The sequence below is a fragment of the Hylobates moloch genome, unplaced genomic scaffold (genome assembly GCF_009828535.3).
Source record: "Hylobates moloch isolate HMO894 unplaced genomic scaffold, HMol_V3 SCAFFOLD_6, whole genome shotgun sequence".
NCBI classification, from domain to species: Eukaryota; Metazoa; Chordata; class Mammalia; order Primates; family Hylobatidae; genus Hylobates; species Hylobates moloch.
In genome coordinates, this window is record NW_026652281.1 from 46299954 (window position 1) to 46322359 (window position 22406).

General features: G+C 34.4%; 1 protein-coding gene across 1 annotated transcript in view; it reads left to right on the plus strand.

Moving 5' to 3' along the window:
* The window catches only part of SLCO4C1 (solute carrier organic anion transporter family member 4C1), a 64415-nt gene that overhangs the window by 21660 nt on the left and 20349 nt on the right, over positions 1 to 22406 (plus strand). Inside the window, exons 3-8 of the mRNA XM_032155907.2 lie at positions 5286 to 5468; positions 12299 to 12395; positions 14042 to 14163; positions 15701 to 15807; positions 18249 to 18393; positions 19033 to 19228. Coding sequence (XP_032011798.1) covers positions 5286 to 5468; positions 12299 to 12395; positions 14042 to 14163; positions 15701 to 15807; positions 18249 to 18393; positions 19033 to 19228 — 850 coding nt within the window. The remainder of the gene's footprint in view (positions 1 to 5285; positions 5469 to 12298; positions 12396 to 14041; positions 14164 to 15700; positions 15808 to 18248; positions 18394 to 19032; positions 19229 to 22406) is intronic.

The window sequence follows — 22406 nt, forward strand, 5'->3', positions numbered from 1 at the left end:
AATCTGGCACTTTTCTCTGCCCTGGATTGTAGTTGGGTTAGCTAACAGGAGTTTGCGTGTTGGGAAGAAAGAGGTCCCAAGTGTGCATTTTCCTGGTGTCCTCCCCACTGGTGTGGTTTGGAGAGGCTGTGTGCCACTGTAACCCTCTAGGATTTAAGTCTGTTTGTATAAGGGCTAAATTTAAATATTTTTAATGACCTAGGACTGTTTTGTTTCTTTTGACACTTTTGTTATACTTCTAACCAGTCTTTTTCAAAAGTGATTTATAGAGCGCTAGTTCTGGGAGATGTTAGACATTAATGAAGAAAAAAACTAACTTGAATATATGATAGATGATTTTTAAAGTTAATATTCTTTATCATGTGACATATAAATAAGTGGTTATTCCACTTGTTATTCTCCAAGAAGAAAAGATACAAAGCCTTTGTTTGCCTGTGCATTCTGAAATTATTTAGAAGTGCTTGTGACACATGATATACAGTATACTGCTGGTGTTCTCTACAAAGAAGATTCTCAATAGTCCAAGTACATTTGCGACTTGGAGTCTCTCTTCAAAGTCTACTCTAAGCTATGTCCTGGTGATGACCATTCATGTCATAGTTTCCTGGCCTCCAATTATGCAGGTTGACATACAGAGATTTACATACATACTTTTAAAGTATAGTGATATTTCTTTAAATTATATATTTAAGTATTTCATTCTATGATTTTAGTTTTCTTTCTTAGGTACATCAACTACTTCAACTATGTGCATATATGATCTTCTTTATGGCCTCCTTATGTTAACATTTCTTCTTTTTTTATCATGAATTTTGCTCACTTTTCTCATTTGTATTCTATATGCCCATAACTATGTTTTCTCAGTCAGTTAACCCATGTGCCCCTTTCCGTTGTATCTTCTTTTCTATGGGGTTTTAGTTTTTTCCTTTTACTTTTTTCTGTCAGGATTTGATCTCCTCTTTCTTTCCTTCATCATTTCTTTTCTTTTACTTCATTTATTTATATAAATAATTGCCTCATCTCGTGATGAACTCTGTGTTCACATTTCTCATTTGCTCCATGAAAATATTTTTGTGGTCAGTGCCCTAATCTTAATTTTAATAAAATTATGCTGCCCTTTTTTTTCTTACGACATCTTTCTGTAAATGCCGTGGTAACCAGAGATGTGGTACCAGAGATGATAGGAGAGGAATGTAGGATTGAGCTAAATTCCCCAGGCCAGAAGATGCGTTTAGACTCGGGGTGATCAACTATAAACAAAAGCAGCAGCTCTTTCTCCTTCCTCAGTGCAGTGGTTAGGAGGTTAGGAGATGAGGAGTGAGGCTGAGGGAAGAAAAGTACAGCTAACCCCTGGGAAAGGAGAAAGAGAGACTGTGTTTGTTTAAAGTTAGCCACCTCAAAGCACCTGATGCAGGTAACTGGGGAGACTGGGTTCCCTCAAAACTAAGCTTCTTTACTCCCCTCTCCAGGATGCATAGATACACATCTCCTGGGAATCTCATCAAATGTGTGGCTGGGGAAGTGGAATCACATCACAGCAGAGTCCATTCTGCCCTACCCCTGGCAGCAGGATAGGCCCAGGGGAAAAGAGGTACCTTTAGCCTCTAGGTCTTTAGGGCAAATGCTTGGAGAGCAGCAGGCTGTGGGTCTTTGATTGGGGTTAAGCATTTGGCTGAGCTTGGTATGTTATGTGGATTTCCTTTTGTCTTTTTGTCACAGCCCTGCCAATATTAGTGGGTAAGACTGGCCACTTCTTTGTTCATTAGGTAAAGTTCTAATCCTTAATTTTATTGGCAGTGTTCCTCTAAATTTATAAACAACATAGGAGCTTCCTCTTGTGGTGTATCGTCAGATCACATGCCTTTTAATTAATGTTGAAAGTGTAGTATCCATGGGGGATTGGTTCCAGGACCCCCATGGATAACAAAATCTGCATGCTCAAGTCTCTTCTATAAAATGGTGTGTTATTTGTATACAATCAACCTACATCCTCCTATAAACTTTAAATCATCTCTAGATTACAAATAATAGCTAATGCAGTGTAAATGCTATGTAAATAATTATAGTGTATTTTTATTTATATTTCTTTTATTGATATATTGTTATTTTTCTTCCCTGAATATTTTTCATCTGTGGTTGGTTGAATCCACAGATACAGAATCTGTGGATATGGAGGGCTAACTGTATTTGGTCAGAAATTGTTTGATTTTTCATTAGAAGTTGAAATTCTAGGTTCAAATGGTTTCCTCAACTAATAATCTCACAAAATTCATTGAATAGGTAAATCTAGCTATTTTATAAACTGTATTATAAAAGTACAATTTGCTTCTGATTATCTTGAGGTACACATGGCATCTCTGAATGAAGTATTTCTCTATAGGCTAAAATGTACCCTTTAGTAGTGTTTTTCAGGGCGAGTTCATTTTATGAGATTTAATAGGTTTAAATAATATAGGTTTAAATATTTTTCTTTGTCTTTATATTTGAATGACAATTTGGCTAAGCATAAAATATGAGGGTCACATTATCTTGCACTGGTTACTTTTTTGGCATCCCTTTACTGCCTCTATGGGATTAATGTTGCTTTAGAGAAGTCTGAATGTAAGCTTATGTTTTTTATTTCCTTCTGCATAGTGACTTTATCTTCTTGTTTAGCTGTTCAAAGACGTCTTTTCATCTTTAAAATTCACAAACTTTACAAGGGAATATTTTGGTTTTGAAAGTCCCGCATCAAATTTTCCTGGGATGCTCTATATCTTTTTAAATCATAGATCAATTTTTATTACAGAAAATTTTCCATAATTTTACCTTTAAACATACTTATTTTTCTATTTTGGTTGACTATACATATGTTTGATTGCTTTTGCCTGAATTCTATATCTGTAATTTTCTCTGTAACCTTTTAAGTCTTGGTGTCTTATTTTTCTTTTATTTAATTTTGTTCATATTTCTCAAGTCTATTCTCTCTGTCATAATTCTCACAGTCTCTATTCTTTTTTGACCATTCCAGGGTGACCTCCATTTCTGATAGTTTTGTTCTTTTATGTTTTATAGAACAAAACATGATACTGAGTTATTTTAGCCCATGTTTGTGTTTTTTTCTTTTCTCTCTCTATTTCACCGCATATTTCTTTCTTTCTTTTTTTTTTTTTTTTTTTTTTGAGATGGAGTCTTGCTTTTCTGCCCAGGCTGGAGTGCAGTGGCTCACTGCAACCTCCTCCTCCTGGGTTCCAGCAATTCTCCTGCCCTCAGCCTCCCAAGTAGCTGAGACTACAGAAGTGTGCCACCACACTCAGCTAATTTTTGTATTTTTAGTGGAGACGGGGTTTCGCCATGTTGGCCATGCTAGTCTCAAACTCCTGACCTCAAGTGATCCACCCACCTTGTCCTTCCAAAGTACTGGAATTACAAGTGTAAGCCACCACGCCCTGCCTCAACACATTTCTATGAGCTTATTAAATCCCTGTTTTGAGCTCTGGATTTTAAGAGGCAATTGTTTCCATTCCTTTTTTAATATGGCAATATAGTAATTTTAAAATCTACATTAATGACAATATTTTTCTGGAGACTGTTCTCCCTTACTAGCCATTTGTTTTTCTTTTCTGGTTATTCAACTTTGAATGAGGTGAATTATTCATTGTCAGCTTTTTGTGGGATGTTTGTATTAGATTTCATAATACAGGACCACCTGTATTACGAAAATGGATCAATTAAATGGAGCTTTTCATGAAACACTGTAAAATGGGTTGTAGCTGGGTTGACATATTGATGCCTTTAAACCTTAGAAAGCTGAAGTAATAACAAGAGATTTGTGCTGGAGTGGGATTGCAGAGATTAGTGACACAAGATCAAACGGCCATAAATAAACCCCCAAATAGTCAAGTTAGTAAGAGATGTGCTTTTTGGTTAATGCAGTAGAATGCTGGATCTCTGTCTTCTCCCACTAACATATGAATTAACTTAGCACTTCACAGCCCTGCTTTCTTTCTCAATGTATGCCTGTATTATTCACATTTTCTACTTGGGGCCTGCCTGGATGCCTCTGCTTTCTCAAGGTAGCTAATTGACTGATTATATTCACCAGAGCTGATCTAATTGGCTTACTGCAATCACCTGGGCTGAGCTAATTGGCTTAATGTATTTACCTGAGTTGCAGAAGATGACCTCTGACCTACTTTTCTTCCGAGGCCTTTTTTGCAACATATACACACACACATTACATAGACATAGCCACGTGATCCATTCTGTGTGTATATGTTTATCCACCTATCTTATATCTAAATAAAGTAGTAAAAATGCTAGGATAAAACCATTGTTTGTGTAATTATGGAATAAGGAGCAGTCATGTATCAAACTCAGAACCTAGGAAAATTGAACTAATTGAAAAATTAGTTCACAGAAAAAAATGCAAGTGACAATAAATGTATGGAAAAATGCTTAATGTCACTGATTTTAAAAATGAAATTAAAAAATTATATATATATATTTTTAACCAATGAGATAGGTAGTCATTTAAGTTTTATTATGTAAAGTGTTAATGAATTGTTGGTGGGATTGCATATTTGTATGACTTTTTGATAAAGTGGTTTGGCAGTATCAAAATATAAATATTTATTCACTTTGACCTAGCAGTTTCACTCTTTGTAACCTGTCCTATGGATAGCCTTGCCCAAAATGTGCCAGGGTAAACTTAAAAAAATATGTACATCATAACATTCTGATGGAAATAACAAAATGATCTAAACCTATGTATAATACAATATAATATTAATAATATTTATTATTAAATACATGTGCTGGACTAGGCAATAAAATTACAGGACATTTATGATATAGAATATTATGACAGTGCCAATAAATAAATTTAAATATAGCTTTAAGTGCTAATATCAGAGCCGTCCGGGACATAATAAGTGAAAACTGGACATTGTTGAATATAAAGATAGCATGTTTTATTATGACTATAATTGTGTAAAAAAATTAAATGGGGTATACAACATGTAAATGTGTGAATAAATGTCTGAAAAACTGAAAAGAACTGTCAACAGTGGTTACCCCCATCTAAGTGACAGAGGTGAATAAGGGTTACCTTCATAAAGTGAGGGCAGGCTGGGGTAAGAAAGTATATTTTTCTTTTGATGTATTTTTAAATAGTTTAAATCAAAGTAAAATGATTGGAAGAAATAAATAAGGTTATATTATATTAGGCAAGTCTAATTTATATGATAGAAATTTAAATCATTAGCAAAATTTCTATAAATTCACAATTTTTTTTTTCCCCAAAGACACTTGTGTAACAACAAGGAATAGCACCAGTTGTATGTCTTCAACTTCTTCACTTTCTAACCACTTGTATGTCTTCATCTTGGGACAACTATTGCTGGGGGCAGGAGGAACTCCTCTTTATACTCTGGGAACAGCCTTTCTTGATGATTCTGTGCCCACACACAAGTCTTCTCTCTATATAGGTAAGTTTACTCTCTAAACTGTCTCAGTATCACTTTATCTTATTATTTGTCCACTTTAGAAGTAAAGTATCACATAGGCTTATTAAAAAGTTAGTTGTAATGCCATAGGTTTTCCCAATAAATAAATGCAGCATTACTTTTGTTTTATTTCCTGCCATATAATGTCAGTAAATATAAATTATAATGATTTTTGTTGATCCTCTGCTGTATTTCTTGCTCTAGGCATGCCAGCTTTGCAGGACAGGAATAGCCATTTAAGTAGCATTCTCTTTAGATTGCTTGAATCATAGGGTAACTTTCACAAGTGACATAGAGGCAAATCTCTACAAGGTGTAGAGATTGAGCTCTGCCATTCTGTGTGATTTATTACATCCTATATTGACTTACAGTCCACAAAAGAAAACATTGTTTCTCATTTGTGATCTAATTTCTGGTAGCATAAGTTTCTCTTAAATTCCTTCTCTTATGTTTTTGCAAGGTAAAGCTAACTAGACAATGCACAGCCCTACATCTAATTATTGAATACTTTATTTGCATATGAATTTTCTCTTTATCAGTCTGTTAATCTAACATAGGAGATTCATTACCATAGCATTTGGAAGACAGTATGTTCAGTGCAGCCTAAGCCACTGAGGAACTCACAGATACCATTGGCTTTGATTACAGCCAGAGTATTCAAATGGAGACTACACTGCTGCGCCCACCCAGAATCAAACCCAAAGGATACCTACCCAACCAACACCATAGATATATCTATAGGAATATGTCTTATCCTGTGAAAACTACTCAGTAAAATTGGAGGAGTGACTGTTACTCCAGCTGTGCAGATATCAATATAGTAACAAGGAAAAGCGAAAACATGAAAAAGCAAGGAAACATGGCACTTTGAAAGAAATACAATAATTATACAGTAACAGAACTAAAATAAAATAAAAATCTATGAAATGCCTAAAAAGGAATTTGAGCTAATGGTCTTAAAGAAACTCAGTACGATATCAAGGGAACTCAGATAAACAACACAAGGAAATCAAGGAAATAATTCATGATCTGAATGAGAAATTCAAGAGAGATAGATATCATTAAAAATAACCAAATAGAAATCATGCAACTGATGAATTAAATGAATGAAATTACAAGTGTAGTTGAATGAAAAATTACAGTTGAGAGCTTTAACAATAGACTAGATCAAACAGAAAGAATTTCTGACCTCAAGGAGCGGTCTTTTGAAATAACCCAGTCAAACAACACAGCAAACAAAATGAAAAAAAAATAAAAAAAGCTTATGTGACATATGGGCACTATTAAGTATACAAGTATTTGAATTTTAGGAATTTCAGACGGAGAAGAAATGGGAAAAGGTATAGATAATCCATATAATGAAATAATGCTGAAAACATCTCAAGTTGTGGGTGAGAAATTAGACATCCAGATACAGGAAGCTCAGTGATTCCCAAATAGACTCAACCCAAAGGGGTCCTCTTCAAGGTATATTATATTCAAACTGGCAAAAATCAAAGACAATGATAATTCTAAAAATAACAAAAGAAGAGCATCAAGTCACATATGGAGGAATTCCCGTTAGAAAGATTTCTCAGCAAAAACCTTACAGGTCAGGAGAGAATTGGATGATATATTTAAGAATGCTCAAAGGCAGGGGTCTGGGGGTGGGGGGGACACAGCTGTCTGTCAAGAATACTATATCCAGCAAAGCTATTCTTCAGAAATGAAGGTGAAATAAAGTCTTTCCAAGGCAAGCAAAAACTGAGGGAGTGCATCATCACTAGACCAGCCCTACAAAAAATGCTTAGGGAGTCCTACATCTGGAAGCAAAAGGACAATAATCACCACTATGAACACAAGAGACAGCATAAAACTCAATGGCAGAGCAGATACTTAAGAAAAAGAAAGAAATCAAATGTTATCACTACAGAAAACTGCCAAACTACTAAGATGAACAAGAGAGGAATAAATGAACAAAGGATATATAAAACAATCAGAAAACAATTAACAAAATGACAGAAGTCCTCACCTATCAATGATAACAACCTTGAATGTAAATAGTTTAAATTCCCTAATTAAAAATATAGATAGGCTAAATGGATTAAGAAAATATATCTAATTATATGCTGCCTAGAAGAAACTCATTTCAACTGTAAAGACATACTTAGACTGAAAGTGAAGGGATAAAAAAGATATTAGTGTAATTGTAAACCAAAAGCGTGTGGCAGTAGCTATACTTAAATTAGACAAAATAGTCTAAGTCAAAAAATACAAGAAAGAGACAAAGAATATCATTTTACAATTACAAATTCATCAAGAATACAAAAATAAATTCACTAAGAAGATATAGCAATTATAATCGAATATGCGCCCAACACCAGAGCATGCACATATATGAATCAAATATTATTAGAGTTAAAGAAATGGACTCCAATATAATAACAGTTGGGAACTTTAATGCCCCACTTCCAGCACTGGGAAGATCATCTGGGCAGAAAATCAGTGAATAATATTGCACTTAAACTTCAATATAGACCAAATTGACCTAACAGGTATTTACGGAACATTTTATCCAGCAGCTACAGGATACATGTTCTTCTTTTCAGCACATGGAACATTCTCCAGGGTAGACCACATGAAGCCACAAAATAAGTCTCAAAAAACTTTTAAATATTAATAATATATCAGGTATAGTCTCTGACTACAGTGAAATAAAACTAGAAATCAATAATGAGGAACTTTGGGAACTGTACAAATAGATGAAAATTAATCATCATGCTCCTGAGCAACCAATATGCCAATGAAGAAATTAAGAAGGAATTACATGAAAATAGAAATACAATAAACCAAATCTTATGAGGTACAGCAAAAGCAATGCTAACAGGGAATTTTATACCAATAAACACCTACATCATAAAAATAGATTTCAAATAAACCGCCTAATGATGTACCTCAAGGAAATGGAAAAGCAAGAAGAAACAAACCCAAAATTAGTAGAAGGAAAGAAACAATAAAGACTATAAGAGAACTAAACAAGAGTTAAAAAAGAAAACTACAGAAGATCAATGAAATGAAAATTGGTTTTTGGAAAAGATAAAATAAAGCCATTTGCTAGACTTAAAAACAGAGAGAAGACCTAATCAGAAACAAAATAGAAGGCATCACAGCTGATACCACAGAAAAGCAAAGGATTATTAGTCTTATGAACAAATACATCCAACAAATTCAAAAACCTAGAGAAAATGGATAAATTCCCAGGCACATACAACCTACCAAGATTGAACCAGGAAGAAATAGAAAACTTGGTCAGACAAATAACATGTAATGAGATTGAATCAATAATAAAAAGTCTCCCATGAAACAAAAGCCCAGGGCTGGATGGCTTCACTGCTGAATTCTATAAAACTTGTAAAGAAGAACTTAGCACCAGTTCTTTTCAAACTATTCCAAATAGTTGAAGAGGAGAGAATTCTTCCTAACTTATTCTGAGACCAGTATTACCCTGATGCCAAAACCAGAGAAAAACAGAATGTAAAGAGGAGCTACAAGCCGATATCCCTAATGAACACAGATACAAAAGTCCTCAACAAAATTATAGCTAGCCGAATTCAATAGCACATCAAAAAATAATATACCATGATCAAGTGGAATGGATTTCAGTGATGCAAGAATTAGTTTGTCATATGGAAATCAATAAATATGATACATCACATAAACAGAATAAAGGACAAATATCACATGATCATCTCAGTAGATGTAGAAATGTATTTGATAAAACTCAATATCCCTTCATGATAAAAACTTCTAAGAAATTAGGTATAAAAGGAACGTACATCAACACGGTAAAGGCCGTATATGGCAAACCCACAGCTAACATTTTACTGAAAGAAAAAGCTGAAAGCCTTTCCTCTAAGAACTGAAGCACAGGAAAGCCCACTTTCTATTTTTTTTTCTTCTTTTTTTTTTTTTTTGAGATGGAGTCTCGCTCTTGTCGCCCAGGCTGGAGTGCAGCGGTGCGATCTCTGCTCATTACAACCTCTGCCTCCCAGGTTTAAGTGATTCTCCTGCCTCAGCCTCCCAAGTAGCTGGGATTACAGGCACCTGCCACCACGCCTGGCTAATTTTTGTATTTTTAGTAGAGATGGGGTTTCACCATGTTGGCCATACTGGTCTTGAACTCCTGACCTCAGGTAATCCACCTGCCTCGGCCTCCCAAAGTGCTAGGATTACAGGCATGAGACACCAGGCCTGGCTGAAGGCCCACTGTGATCACTCTTATTCAACATGGTACTGGAAGTCCTATTCAGAGCACTTAGGCGAGAGAAAGAAATAAGGGACATCCAAATTGGAGAAGAGGAAGCCAAATTGTCTCTCTCCACAGATGACATGGTCTTACATAAAAACATCTAAAGACTCCACCAAAAAACTCTTAGAACTATTAAATAAATGCAGTGAAGTTTCAGGGTACAAAGTCACATTAAAAAAATCAGTAGTATTTCTTTACACCAATGATGAACTAGCTGAAAAACATATCAAGAAAGTAATATCATTTATAATGGTTACAAAGAAATACATAGGAATAAATTTAACCCAGGAGGCGAGAATCTTTAAAGGAAAACTACAAAACACTGATGACAGAAACTGAAGACAGAAAAAAAATGGAAAGGCATCCCATGCTCATGGATTCAAAGAGTGAATATTGTTAAAATGACTGTCTATACTACCCAAAGCAATTTACAGATTCAATGCAATCCCTATCAAAATTCCAATGTCACTTTTCACAGACATGGAAAAACAGTCCTAAAATTCATATGGAACTAGAAAAGATGCCAAATAGCCAAAACAATCCTGAGCACAAAGAACAAAGCCAAAAGCATCACACTATCTGATTTCAAACTATACAACAAAGGTTTAGTAATCAAAAAAGGATGGTGTTGGTATCAAAACAGACACATTGACCAATGGAACAGAATAGAGAACTCAGAAATAAATCTATGTATTTATGGCCAACTGATTTTTGCTAAAGATACCAAGGATATACACTGGGGACTCTTTAATAAATGATGCTGTAATAACTGGATGTTGATATGCAGAAGAATACAACTAGACCCCTAACTCACACCATATTCAAAAGTCAACTCAAAATGGATTAGAGACTTAAATGTAAGACTCAAAACTATAAAATTACCAGAGGAAAGCATAGGGGAAACACTTTAGTACATTGGTCCAGGCAAAGATTATATGGCTAAGACTGCAAAAGCATAGGCAACAAAAACAAAATTAGACAAATGGGACTATATCAAGCTAAAACGTTGCTGCACAGCACATGAAACAATCATCAGGTTGTAGAGACAACCTGTAAAACAGGAGGAATTATTTGCAGACTGTTCATCCAACAAAGGACTAATTTCCAGAATATATAAAGAACTTTAACAACTCAACAGCAAAAAGTCCAAATAATCTAATTATAAAATAAGCAAAGAATCGATATAGCCATTTTTCAAAATAAGATATACAGATGACCACCATGTGTCCCCATGTTATTGTAGCATTTCCCACAATAGCTAAGAGATGGAATCAAGCTAAATATTCGTCAACAGATGAATAAAGAAAATGTGAAATGTACATACAACAGGATACTATTCAGCCATTAAAAAAAAGAATCCTGTCATTCATAGTAACATGGGTGAGCCTAGAGGACATCCTGTTAAATGAAACAAGTCAGGCACAAAAGATAAATACTGCATGTTCTTACTGATATGTGGGAGGTAAAAAGAAAAAATATCAGCTCATGGAATTCAATAATAGAATTATGGTTATTAAAGGCTGGGGAAGATATGGGATATGGAGAGATTTGTTAATGGATAGAAAACTACAGTTAGGAGAAATAAAATTCTGGTGTTCTATATAGCACTGTAGATTGAATATAGTTAACCATTACTCATTGTATATGTTCAAAAAGCTAGAAGAGGGAATGTTGAATGTTCCCAACATAAACAAGTCATAAATGTGTGAGGTGATGGGTGTGCTAATTACTATGATTTGATCGTTACACATTGTATAGATGTATTGACACATAACCATGTACCCTCTAAATATGTACGATGGTTACATGTCAACTAAAAAAAGGGAAAAAAAGTGAAACTATATTCAACTGACTCCCCAAAATACTTGGGAGCTTAAATAAACAGCAACAACAACAATAAAAAGACATGAGTGGTCAAATAACTTTTGTTTTATGAAGATTCAGAGTTATATATGGCAACATTTTAAATATCTCACAGATAGAAATAAGCTCAATTTAATTCTACTGCAAGTAAAAATAGGGAGAGTCCCTACCCTAAGAGCAAGAAATCGAATGGCTTACTTTTAAGAAATAGACTTATCAGCAGATCCAGATTTGAAGTCAGCTGCTGTAGTGCAAAATACAAAATTCTGTATGAGTTGTGCAGAGTAGAAAAGGCTTCTTGTTTCACATTGCTTGCATTGTTTTCTTCCATGATATTGTAAAGAGTAACTATGATCACTATCAGTAAAGGATAAGTAGTAGATATACTACCTCTACTGCCAGTTAACAACACTTCCCATGGATTTATAATTTTTGGTTTTGTTCTAATTATTACTACAAATAGCTTTTACGTTGAGTTGTATGTTTTAGGCTTTTTGACTTGACTATCAGTTCAAATGGTATTGTTTTAGTGAAAATATGTGTGATTTTGATATGTTTAATTGTTTAGATTTTTCTATAGTAAAACATTTGTTTTCACTGTTAGATATGCAAAGTGAAGTTGTACATATGACTGTATTCAATGTCTCTGTTCTTCTTCTAGGAACTGGTTATGCTATGTCAATCTTAGGCCCTGCTATTGGCTATGTATTGGGAGGACAACTGCTAACCATATACATTGATGTTGCTATGGGAGAAAGGCAAGGCAGTATCTATTTTTCTTTTATTTAAAGTCATTTTATTTTAATTATGCCAGCATCATAGACAGAACATTTTCACAGTACTTCCCTCAATATAGCATGAGGAATTATTCAGGAAACAAAATTGAATACAAAGAATTCCTATATAATATCTTATTTGGCTGCATTACCTTTTGGGTCAGTGCTATACCATCTTTTATTGTAATAACATATTTTCATAAATAATGATATTTAATAAAGTCATCTGGTGAAATTTTAAAAAATAAATATGTAGGACCCCATGCATTGTTCAAAAATAAGAATTCAATAAAAATTAGCAGTATTTTCCATAGATTTAGTTGGGACTAGATAGTCTGAAGAGTCTCAAGAGTCTATGATTCTCAGAAAATGTTCCATAGTAACTCTGATAATGTCAGAGATCACAATTACGCCACTTTAACAATGATGACAATGAAAGATAGTAATAGATAATATTTATTTGTCCTATACTATATACCAGACATCATATGTTTTGAGTGTTAACTTATTTTACGTGCTGTCTTATTTAATCCTCTCAAGTATACTACGAAGTAGTTGATATGCACAGGTTGGTAAGTGGCTAAGACATGAATTAAAGTAGATCTCTTTGACTCCAAAATTCAGCACTGAGTTAGTTACCTTCTCCATTTCCTGATTAGAGAAATTTGTGCCTTTGCTGAGGTCATATTTTTTTTCATTTTGCCACTGGGAATAATAACTGCACAATCCTCTACATGACCATGAGCAGTGAATACAAAAATGTGGTCATAGGTATGTGATTTGTTCTCTAAAGTGTTAGTCCTAGGTTAATCTTTCACAACCTATACAAAGGCATGCAGAAGAACTCTTGAATTAGTGACTCAGAGAAAGGACATTTTAATTTCAGTGGAAAATTACATGAGTTGTAGGCATAGTATATTTTCGGAAAGGGCCAAAGTGTATTAAAATATGAGACCCCTGGCTGGGCACGGTGGCTCATACCTGTAATCCTAGCACTTTGGGAGTTCAAAGTGTAAGGATCACTTGAGGCCAGGAGTGGCTTGTGCCTGAAGTGCCAGCTACTTGGGAGGCTAAGATGGGAGAATCACTTGAACCCAGGAGTTCAAGGCTGCAGTGAACTATGATCATGCAATTGCACTCCAGCCTGGGTGACAGACCGAGACCCTGTTTCAAAGAAATAAATAGACAAATAAATAGTCGCTTTAAGAATAATTTTACATTAAAGAAATGCTCTAATTGAGGCACACTCTGGACTTTTAACATAGATCAGTGATTTGCTGTGATATATATTTAATTTAATACAGTAGAGAAGAAAATTTAGCCAAAGTTAAAAGAATGTTGAGAAATTCTATGTATCTTTTCAAATATTTGTCATATTTACTATTAGATATTTTAAACTTTTGTGTCATATTTGCCATTTTTAAACATTTTGTAAACCATTATTCTTACAACTCTCAATTATGTCTGCTACCTGTTTTCTGATTCTTTGCTATGGCACCATTAAACTGTTGGATATTATAATCATGTTCTACTATATGCACTTGAAGTATAAAGTATATAATTATCTTAACTGAGTTTTAATTAATAAGGTAGAGTTGACTTTTACCTCTTGTTTTTCTGTCATATAGCACTAATGTCACTGAGGATGATCCGCGATGGTTGGGAGCTTGGTGGATTGGGTTTCTTCTATCATGGATCTTTGCTTGGTCTTTAATAATACCTTTTTCTTGCTTTCCAAAACATTTACCAGGTAAACATGCTTTCTTTAAAACCAAAGAGGTTTATTTTAATTGTAGGCCAGTTGTTATTTTCTGTATGATTAATAAGAACTATAGATTCACCCTGTTTCTTTTATAGAAACTCAACTGTCTGCCTATGTAAACTTTTGTATTTTCTTCATTCTAGAAAATATTGGGTAACAATCTTAATATTCATATTTTTTTCAATTTCCAATTAATAATAAAACTATGAATATTTACCTCTTTAGTACTTAATAAATTTGTTTCTTATGTTTTATCTGGAATTCTGCTTTATGTGTATGCAAGGTATAATATCTTTTAAACTGTTAGTTTATATTTAGTTAGTCATTAATTTCAATCTGTCTTAAATCATTCATGTTAATTATTTGTAGTTAAAAGTGCAAGTACTTTTTTTTTTTCAATTATCACTGAAGTCATTCTGTAGGGTACTTTTTTTTTTTTTTTACTGTATGTGAATATTAAACATTATTTTCTTTCTTTCTTTTATGTTTTTTGAGACAGAGTCTCTCTCTTTTGCCCAGACTGGAGTGCAGTGGCACAATATCCACTCACTGCAACCTCTGCCTCCCGAGTTCAAGCAATTCTCCTGACTTAGCCTCCCGAGTAGCTGGGACTACAGGCATGCGCCACCACACTTGGCTAATTTTTGTATTTTTATTAGAGATGGGGTTTTGCCATGTTGGCCAGGCTGGTCTCAAACTCCTGACCTCAGGTGATCTGTCTGCCTCAGCCTCTCAAAGTGCTGTGATTACAGGCATAAGCCACCACACTTGGCTTGAAAATTAAACATTCTATATAAAAAGAAAAGGTTAATAAGAAAGAATATTCATTTTTCTCTATGAGCTCTTGCTTCTGTATAATCATGTAGTTAAAATATATATCTGTAGAAGTATTTTTCTTTAGGTTGAAGGTATTTAGTTGTTTACATTGTTATTTGCAGCAGGATAGATTATTAACTTTTGGAAATGGGTAAGAGAAAATCTGACAGACTGTGAGTAGGTAGACTCATTAATTTCTTTCTACCCTGAGCCATTGATTTATAGTTCCATATGTTAACTGTTTTCTCAAATTTATTGGCAGTACCATTATTAAAAATCAAAGGCACATGGTAATAAGATGACAAATATATTTCATTTGTCAAGCATGTTAGGATTAAGAGAGCAGAGGAAAAAAGCCACAAAAATACTTTAATATAAAAGATAAGAGAACCATTTGAAAGGAAGAAAAAATGTTAAGAGATTTTAAATGAAAAGCATAGCTTTGTGATTGGAGCAAAATTGTCTCATTTTAATGTTTAGACTGGTTGGAACTTCCTTAGCTAGTAGTAATGAATACTAGTTCTTGGGGCATCCTGATTACAGACATAGATATTTAGATATTTGGACAATTTTTTTAACAGAAGAACTTGCCTCTTATAGAATTTATATACTAGTGGAAGTATGTGTCAGTTAAAAAGTAAGCACTTTTTTTACATGAAGAATAAAATGATAGAGCACGTTTACTTACTATATATATATATTTTTTTAGGTACAGCAGAAATTCAAGCTGGAAAAACTTCCCAGGCTCATCAGAGTAATACTAATGCAGATGCGAAATTTGGAAAAAGTATTAAAGATTTTCCAGCTGCTCTAAAGGTAAAATAAAATTCTTCTCTGTCTCTCTCTCTCAGTCTCAGACACACACACATATACACACATACAACTCTCATGTACATATGTGTAGATGTGTTTATATATTATATATATACACATATATATACACATACAACCACACATGTATACATACATATAAACATCCGCATAAACCCACACACACCAACACATACCCACACGTGCACACACACATGCCATCTTTTCATAGTACAATTTTGTTTGCTTGTTTACTACAATTCGAGCTCTTATAAACAACTCTTTGGATTCAGTTTTCTTGTCTTTTGAGTAAATGAAAACTATTCCAGGGTAGAATGGTTGAAAGAGCATGAGTTGTCTTATTGGCAATATCATATTCAGTGGTTCCTTGTTAACACTAATATCCCATTATTCCATGACATTTTTCTTATGAAACTGATTAGTCAATTATCACTGAATTGTAAATATATTTGAGAATTCTGAACCAATATTTTTCTTTTGTGAAAGAGGTGGTTAGTGGTAACTTGTTATGAATTTGAGGCTAAAGAACAAAAGTGTTGTGGTCCATTAAATTGTACTCAGCAGAAAAGTATTCTTTCTATTTAGTGTTATAAAAGTTTTATTCATAGGCCGGGTGCAGTGGCTCACGCTTGTAATCCCAGCACGTTGGGAGGCCGAGGCGGGCGGATCACGAGGTCAGGAGATCGAGACCACGGTGAAACCCCGTCTCTACTAAAAATACAAAAACTTAGCTGGGTGTGGTGGTGGGCGCCTGTAGTCTCAGCTACTCGGAGAGGCTGAGGCAGGAGAATGGCATGAACCCGGGAGGTGGAGCTTGCAGTGAGCCGAGATCGCGCCACTGCACTCCAGCCTGGGTGACAGAGCGAGACTCCGTCTCAAAAAAAAAGAAAAAAAAAGTTTTATTCATAAAGGACTTTATAATTTTACCTTTTCAAGATGTGAAATTGTTTGCTTTTCATTGTTTTTGGTTTCTTGTCAAATAAAAGCCTTAAAATGTTTTTACTTCTCCACTCAGCCCATCTTTCAACTCTCCACACCATACATGCACATTCTTGTGTTTTGCTGATATTGTTCATGCTTTAATTGCAACTACTATTATTTTCTATTACAGTAGTTCCGTTCTGTTTCATTATTCCTGTTTAGTTTTTCTTATCAATTTTAATTTACATTACCATATAGAGTCATTATTGACCATTACTTTTTTTTTTATCCTTGTGTCCTCCTACTTAGAGATCTCTCTATTCTGATTTCAAGCTCTGTGAATTCAACATTTTCTTGTTGGTTTTCCTTAGATAGGATGCCACCTAGACATCCTTGAATGTCTGAATAATATATTTTACTAGGTGAATACTTTTGGATCATTCCTCTTTAATCCCAGTAGTCTGTGGATATTGTTTGCTCTTTGCTACTTAATTGTGTTGTATTTGAGAAGTTTTATGCTAGTGTGATTCTAACTTATTCTTTTCATCTGTATGTTGGTAAGTTTTTTCATTTATCTTTGATTACAGGAAATTTACTTAGTTATGCTGAAGTGTATGTCTTTTTTCATTAATTCTTCTCAAGATTTGATTATTTTCAATCTGAAAACAATTTTTTAAAATATTGCTATTTTTATTACTATTAATTATTTTAAATTATTGCATGTTTTTAGGTACTTTTTCCTCCTTTTGTCAGTCTATGTGGCTCTGACTTCTAAAGCTCCCATCTTGCTCCTTTGTGACTCCGTGTGTGTGTGTGTGTGTGTGTGTGTGTGTGTGTGTGTGTGTGTTTTGCTTGGTTTTATGAAAAGTTTTTTGGCATTTAATATTTGAGAACTATAATTTGGTTTTCACTTTGTGGTTAAATGTATTAACACAATTAACCTCCATACTCCCCTCTGTCAATAAGTAAGATTCTGAGAGGTCTAGCCATATAGACACCTATTTAAAGTTGCTTAACTGTGTTTCTAAAGTTCTTAATTGCTGAGTCTAATCATGGAACAATACTATGAATTTGATACTTAGAGACCATTCTCATCTGTGCTCATAGTCTCAAACTCTTTCTTTACTGTACATAGGAATTCAGAACACAATAAAATACCAAATAGGTGGTAGATTTATAGTGTGGAGATTTACAGTAACATTGGGGAAGGGAACTTTTCCAAGAAGGCTTTTACCTTCTTTCTGTAGCCCTTGGAATGCAATAAAAGCATAACCACCATGTTGAGGAATTATCTATCAATTTTCTAGGTATTCCACATATAAATTTTCTCATCATGTATGGGTAATTCTATTAATTATCCATAGTTATATTTTTATTTTGGAGGAAATGCTGAAATTTTACAGATGATTGTAAAATTTTGTTAATTCATCATGCTAACCTTCTAATTCTGTACTTTGCAGTACAATCATAGCTATTCATTTGAGGAACTGTATTTTTTTCTTTAGAATTTGATGAAGAATGCTGTCTTTATGTGTTTAGTTCTATCAACTTCTTCAGAAGCCTTAATTACTACTGGATTTGCTACATTTTTACCTAAATTTATAGAAAATCAATTCGGATTGACATCCAGCTTCGCAGCTACTCTTGGAGGTAAAACATTTTCTTTATCTTAACTTAATCTAAAAATTTTACTTTACTATATTAAATTTTTATGAGGATAGTGTATAATTTGAGGTAGCCCTCCTTGTAATTTAAACTAAAACCAGCCCGGTCAACGTGGTGAAACCCTGTCTCTACCAAAAAACATGAAAATTAGCCGAGCATAGTGGCACGCACCTGTAGTCCCAGCTCCTTCAGAGGCTGAAGTGGGAGAATCACTTGAACCTGGGAGGTGGAGGCTGCAGCGAGCCGAGACTGTGCCATTGTACTCCAGCCTGGGTGACAGAATGAGATCTTGTCTTTAAAAAAAAAAAAAAAGAAAGACATTTAAACTTAATTTTGGTAAAAATTTCTGATTTTCTGACATTAGGCAATCTATTGTATGAAGTAGAGAAAGACAGAGGCTAAAATGCCTAAAGAGAATATGTATTAATCTTAATGTTGAATACATTAATTTGACTAATTCCCTACTTGATGGACCTTTAAGTCATTTGTACATGTATTTCTATATCAGGTGAATAAATATAAGTTAAAACCATATTGACACCTGTTTTTGATGTTTTCCAGTTGTCGGTATGAGTGAGTATATGTGTATGGTTTCTCACAATCTACATTCTTTTTTCTTATTAGGGGCTGTTTTAATTCCTGGAGCTGCTCTCGGTCAAATTTTAGGTGGCTTCCTTGTTTCAAAATTCAAAATGACATGTAAAAACACAATGAAGTTTGCATTGTTCACATCTGGAGTTGCACTTACGCTGAGTTTTGTATTTATTTATGCCAAATGTGAAAATGAGCCATTTGCTGGTGTATCTGAATCATATAATGGGTAAATACATTTCAGTGCTTTTTGATATTAATACCAGAATAATAGACTAAGCATTTCCAAGCATATGTTTTCTTATATAAAATGGTGAGAAATTGGCTTTTTAAAAATTTGGAAGGCCTTTTTTCCTACTTAAGAACATGTGGTTTTGTTTTTGGTTTAGATAATTGATGTCTTCTTAAAAGTTGGGGATATTTATACAAAGAACATTTAAGGAGCAACTTTCATATGCTGGGCACTATGCTTCCTCAGGGATACAAAGATTAATACAGTAGGATTTTTGCCTCTAAGCTATTCACATCCTAGGGAGAATTTCATATTATATGTTTTTATTGATCTAAATTTTTAAAAATGGAAATAACTCCCTATGATAAAAATTATCTTATTAGGTTGGTTGCAAACAGACAAGAAGAGAAATTAGAATAAAGCTAGTCCTAGCTAATGCTTATCATTATTGTATCTACTGAGAGGTTTATGTTTATTGTAGATAAATAAATAAATTGTTCTCACCTGTAGACATGTTTCTAGCTATAACTGATTTGACCATTTACATTTCTTTGTTTTCCTTTTTTGTTTTGCTTTGAAATTTTAAGCTATAAGTAGGTGGTCAGGCAGGAGGGTGTTGCACAGCAGTGCATTTTATACCTCACAGTGCTGCTTTAATTGTTTCATTACATGTGTTTAAAGCTGTCAAGGAAGGTGGTACGTTAGGTCAAGGACTCCATAATTTTGTATAATATGACATATAGGTGATATAAATATAATCTACTTTGTTCAGAAAAGTTTGCCAATGACAATTATCATGATTTGTAGTTGCTGCTAATATATCTGTGATTCTTTTTTTTTGAAAGGATCTCACCTGTCGCCAGGTTGGTCATGGCTGGTCTCACCTGCACGCCATTTTCCTGCCTCAGCCTCCCAAGTAGCTGGGACTACAGCCGCCCACTACCATGCCTGGCTAATTTTTGTGTGTTTTTAGTAGAGACGGGGTTTCACCATGTTAGCCAGGATGGTCTCGATCTCCTGACCTCGTGATCCACCCGCCTCGGCCTCCCAAAGTGCTGGGATTACAGGCATGAGTCACTGCGCCCGGCATCTGTGATTCTTCTACATTAATGCTGAGCGTTCCAAAGCAGTGTTTAGTTAAGCTCCATTACATTTTTTCTTTTTTCTTTTTTTTTTTTTTTTTTTTTTTTAAGACAGAGAGTCTTGCTCTGTCGCCCAGGCTGGAGTGCAGTGGCACAATCTTGGCTCACTACAACATCCACCTCTTGAATTCAAATGATTCTTGTCTCAGCCTCTGGAGTAGCTGGGACTACAGGCACATGCCACCAAGACCAGCTAATTTTTGTATTTTTAGTAGACATGGAGTTTTGCCCTGTTGGCCAGGTTGGTCTCAAACTTCTGACCTCAAGTGATCCACCCGGCTCAGCCACCCAAAGTGCTGGGATTACAGGTGTGAGCCACTGCGCCCGGCCAAGCTCCATTACATTTATTCAACATTTATTGAATGCTTCCTTTGGCAGACCTTCATGGCAAAATACCTGTTCTAAAGGAGAGATTGCAAAAGAAAACAGTGAACAAATAGTCAATTAGGTAATGGGAGATAAACAAATTGCTATGGAATTGAAAAGAAGGTGAGCTTTTCAATTTTATTTCATTAGAATCCGGAAGGACTTCATAGCATAATAGTGAAATGGGGTTTAAAAATCCTTCAAGGTTACAAAGAGTTTTGAGAAATAAAGATTTGAGAAGAGAAAAGGAGAGAGGGAATATGCTAAACCAAGGTTATAAATGCTATTAAATGTGAAGGCTAGTTTCAGAGACCAGGTTGAATGGAACTTAGATTATGTGTCTAGAAATAGTAGAAATATATTTTGGAATGTTGAAAAGTAGGTAGAGGTTAAGTTGTGTAGACCTGACTTTCACCCCTATAAACTTCACCCAAACTTATCCCAGTAAACTTTTTTTGTATGTTCCTTTTAGAAAAAAAAGGAAGTTCTGGGTAGTTTAACACATAGTTTATCACCTTGAGTAACAAAGTACATGTGAATCCATTTAATATTGTCTACCTTAAATAATAGTTACTGCCAGGTGTGCTGTCCTTAGTGTAATCAGAAAGGAAGGCATGTGTGATGGGGTAATTCTGAGGTTCATGTAGGGGTTGGCCATTAAGATATATTAAGATCTGGGATATAGTGTTTAATACACGTACACGTTTCTTAGTGATGAGAAAAACTGAAAGTGAATACACATAAATATCACTAAAGGTATATGTTTTTACTCATATTTATGTATGTGTGTGTATATAGATAGAAATAGGGACAGAATTTAATGTCACAAAGTAGGTGTGACATTTTCAGATCATTTTTTTTCATGGCCCCAAATTCTTGGTTTTAGCTTCTATACCCTGAGTATTAAAATGTGTATATTACAAACAGGTCAGTCAAACTAGTCTCATCTAAGAAACACGTATAAAAGAAAAGGTACAGGCATATGTTGAGGATATTGTGGGTTTGCTTCCAGACCACCACAATAAAGCATATATTGCAATAAGCAACTCCAGTGGATATTTTGGCTTTCCAGTGCATATAAAGGTTATATTTACCCTATACTGTAGTCTATTACATATGCAATAACCTTATGTCTAGAAAAGTAATGTACAGTGTATATACCTTAATTAAAAAAATATTTATTGCTGAAACATGCTGACAATCGTCTGAGCCTTCAGCAAGTTGTAATTTTTTTGCTGGTAGAGAGTCTTGCCTCAATGTGGATGGCTGCTGACTGACCAGGGTGGTGGATGCCAAAGGTTGGGATAGTTGTGGCAGCTTCTTAAAATAAGACAATAATGAGCAGTCAGAACACACATCATTCATTGATTAAATTTTACTTCTTAAAGGGGCATGGTTCATGGTGTCCTGAAACAATTATTATAGTAACATCAAAAATCACTGATCACCACAACAGAAATGATAATGAAAAAATTTGAAATTTTGCAAGGTTACCAAAACATGAAATAGACATAAAATGATCATGTACTCTGGGAAAAATGGCACTTGATAGACTTACTGAATACTATCACTATCACTAGGTTGTCACTCACCTTCAATTTGTAAAAAACACAAGATTTGCAAAGTGCAATAAAACAAGGTGAAGTAAAGCTAGGTAAGCCTGTCTA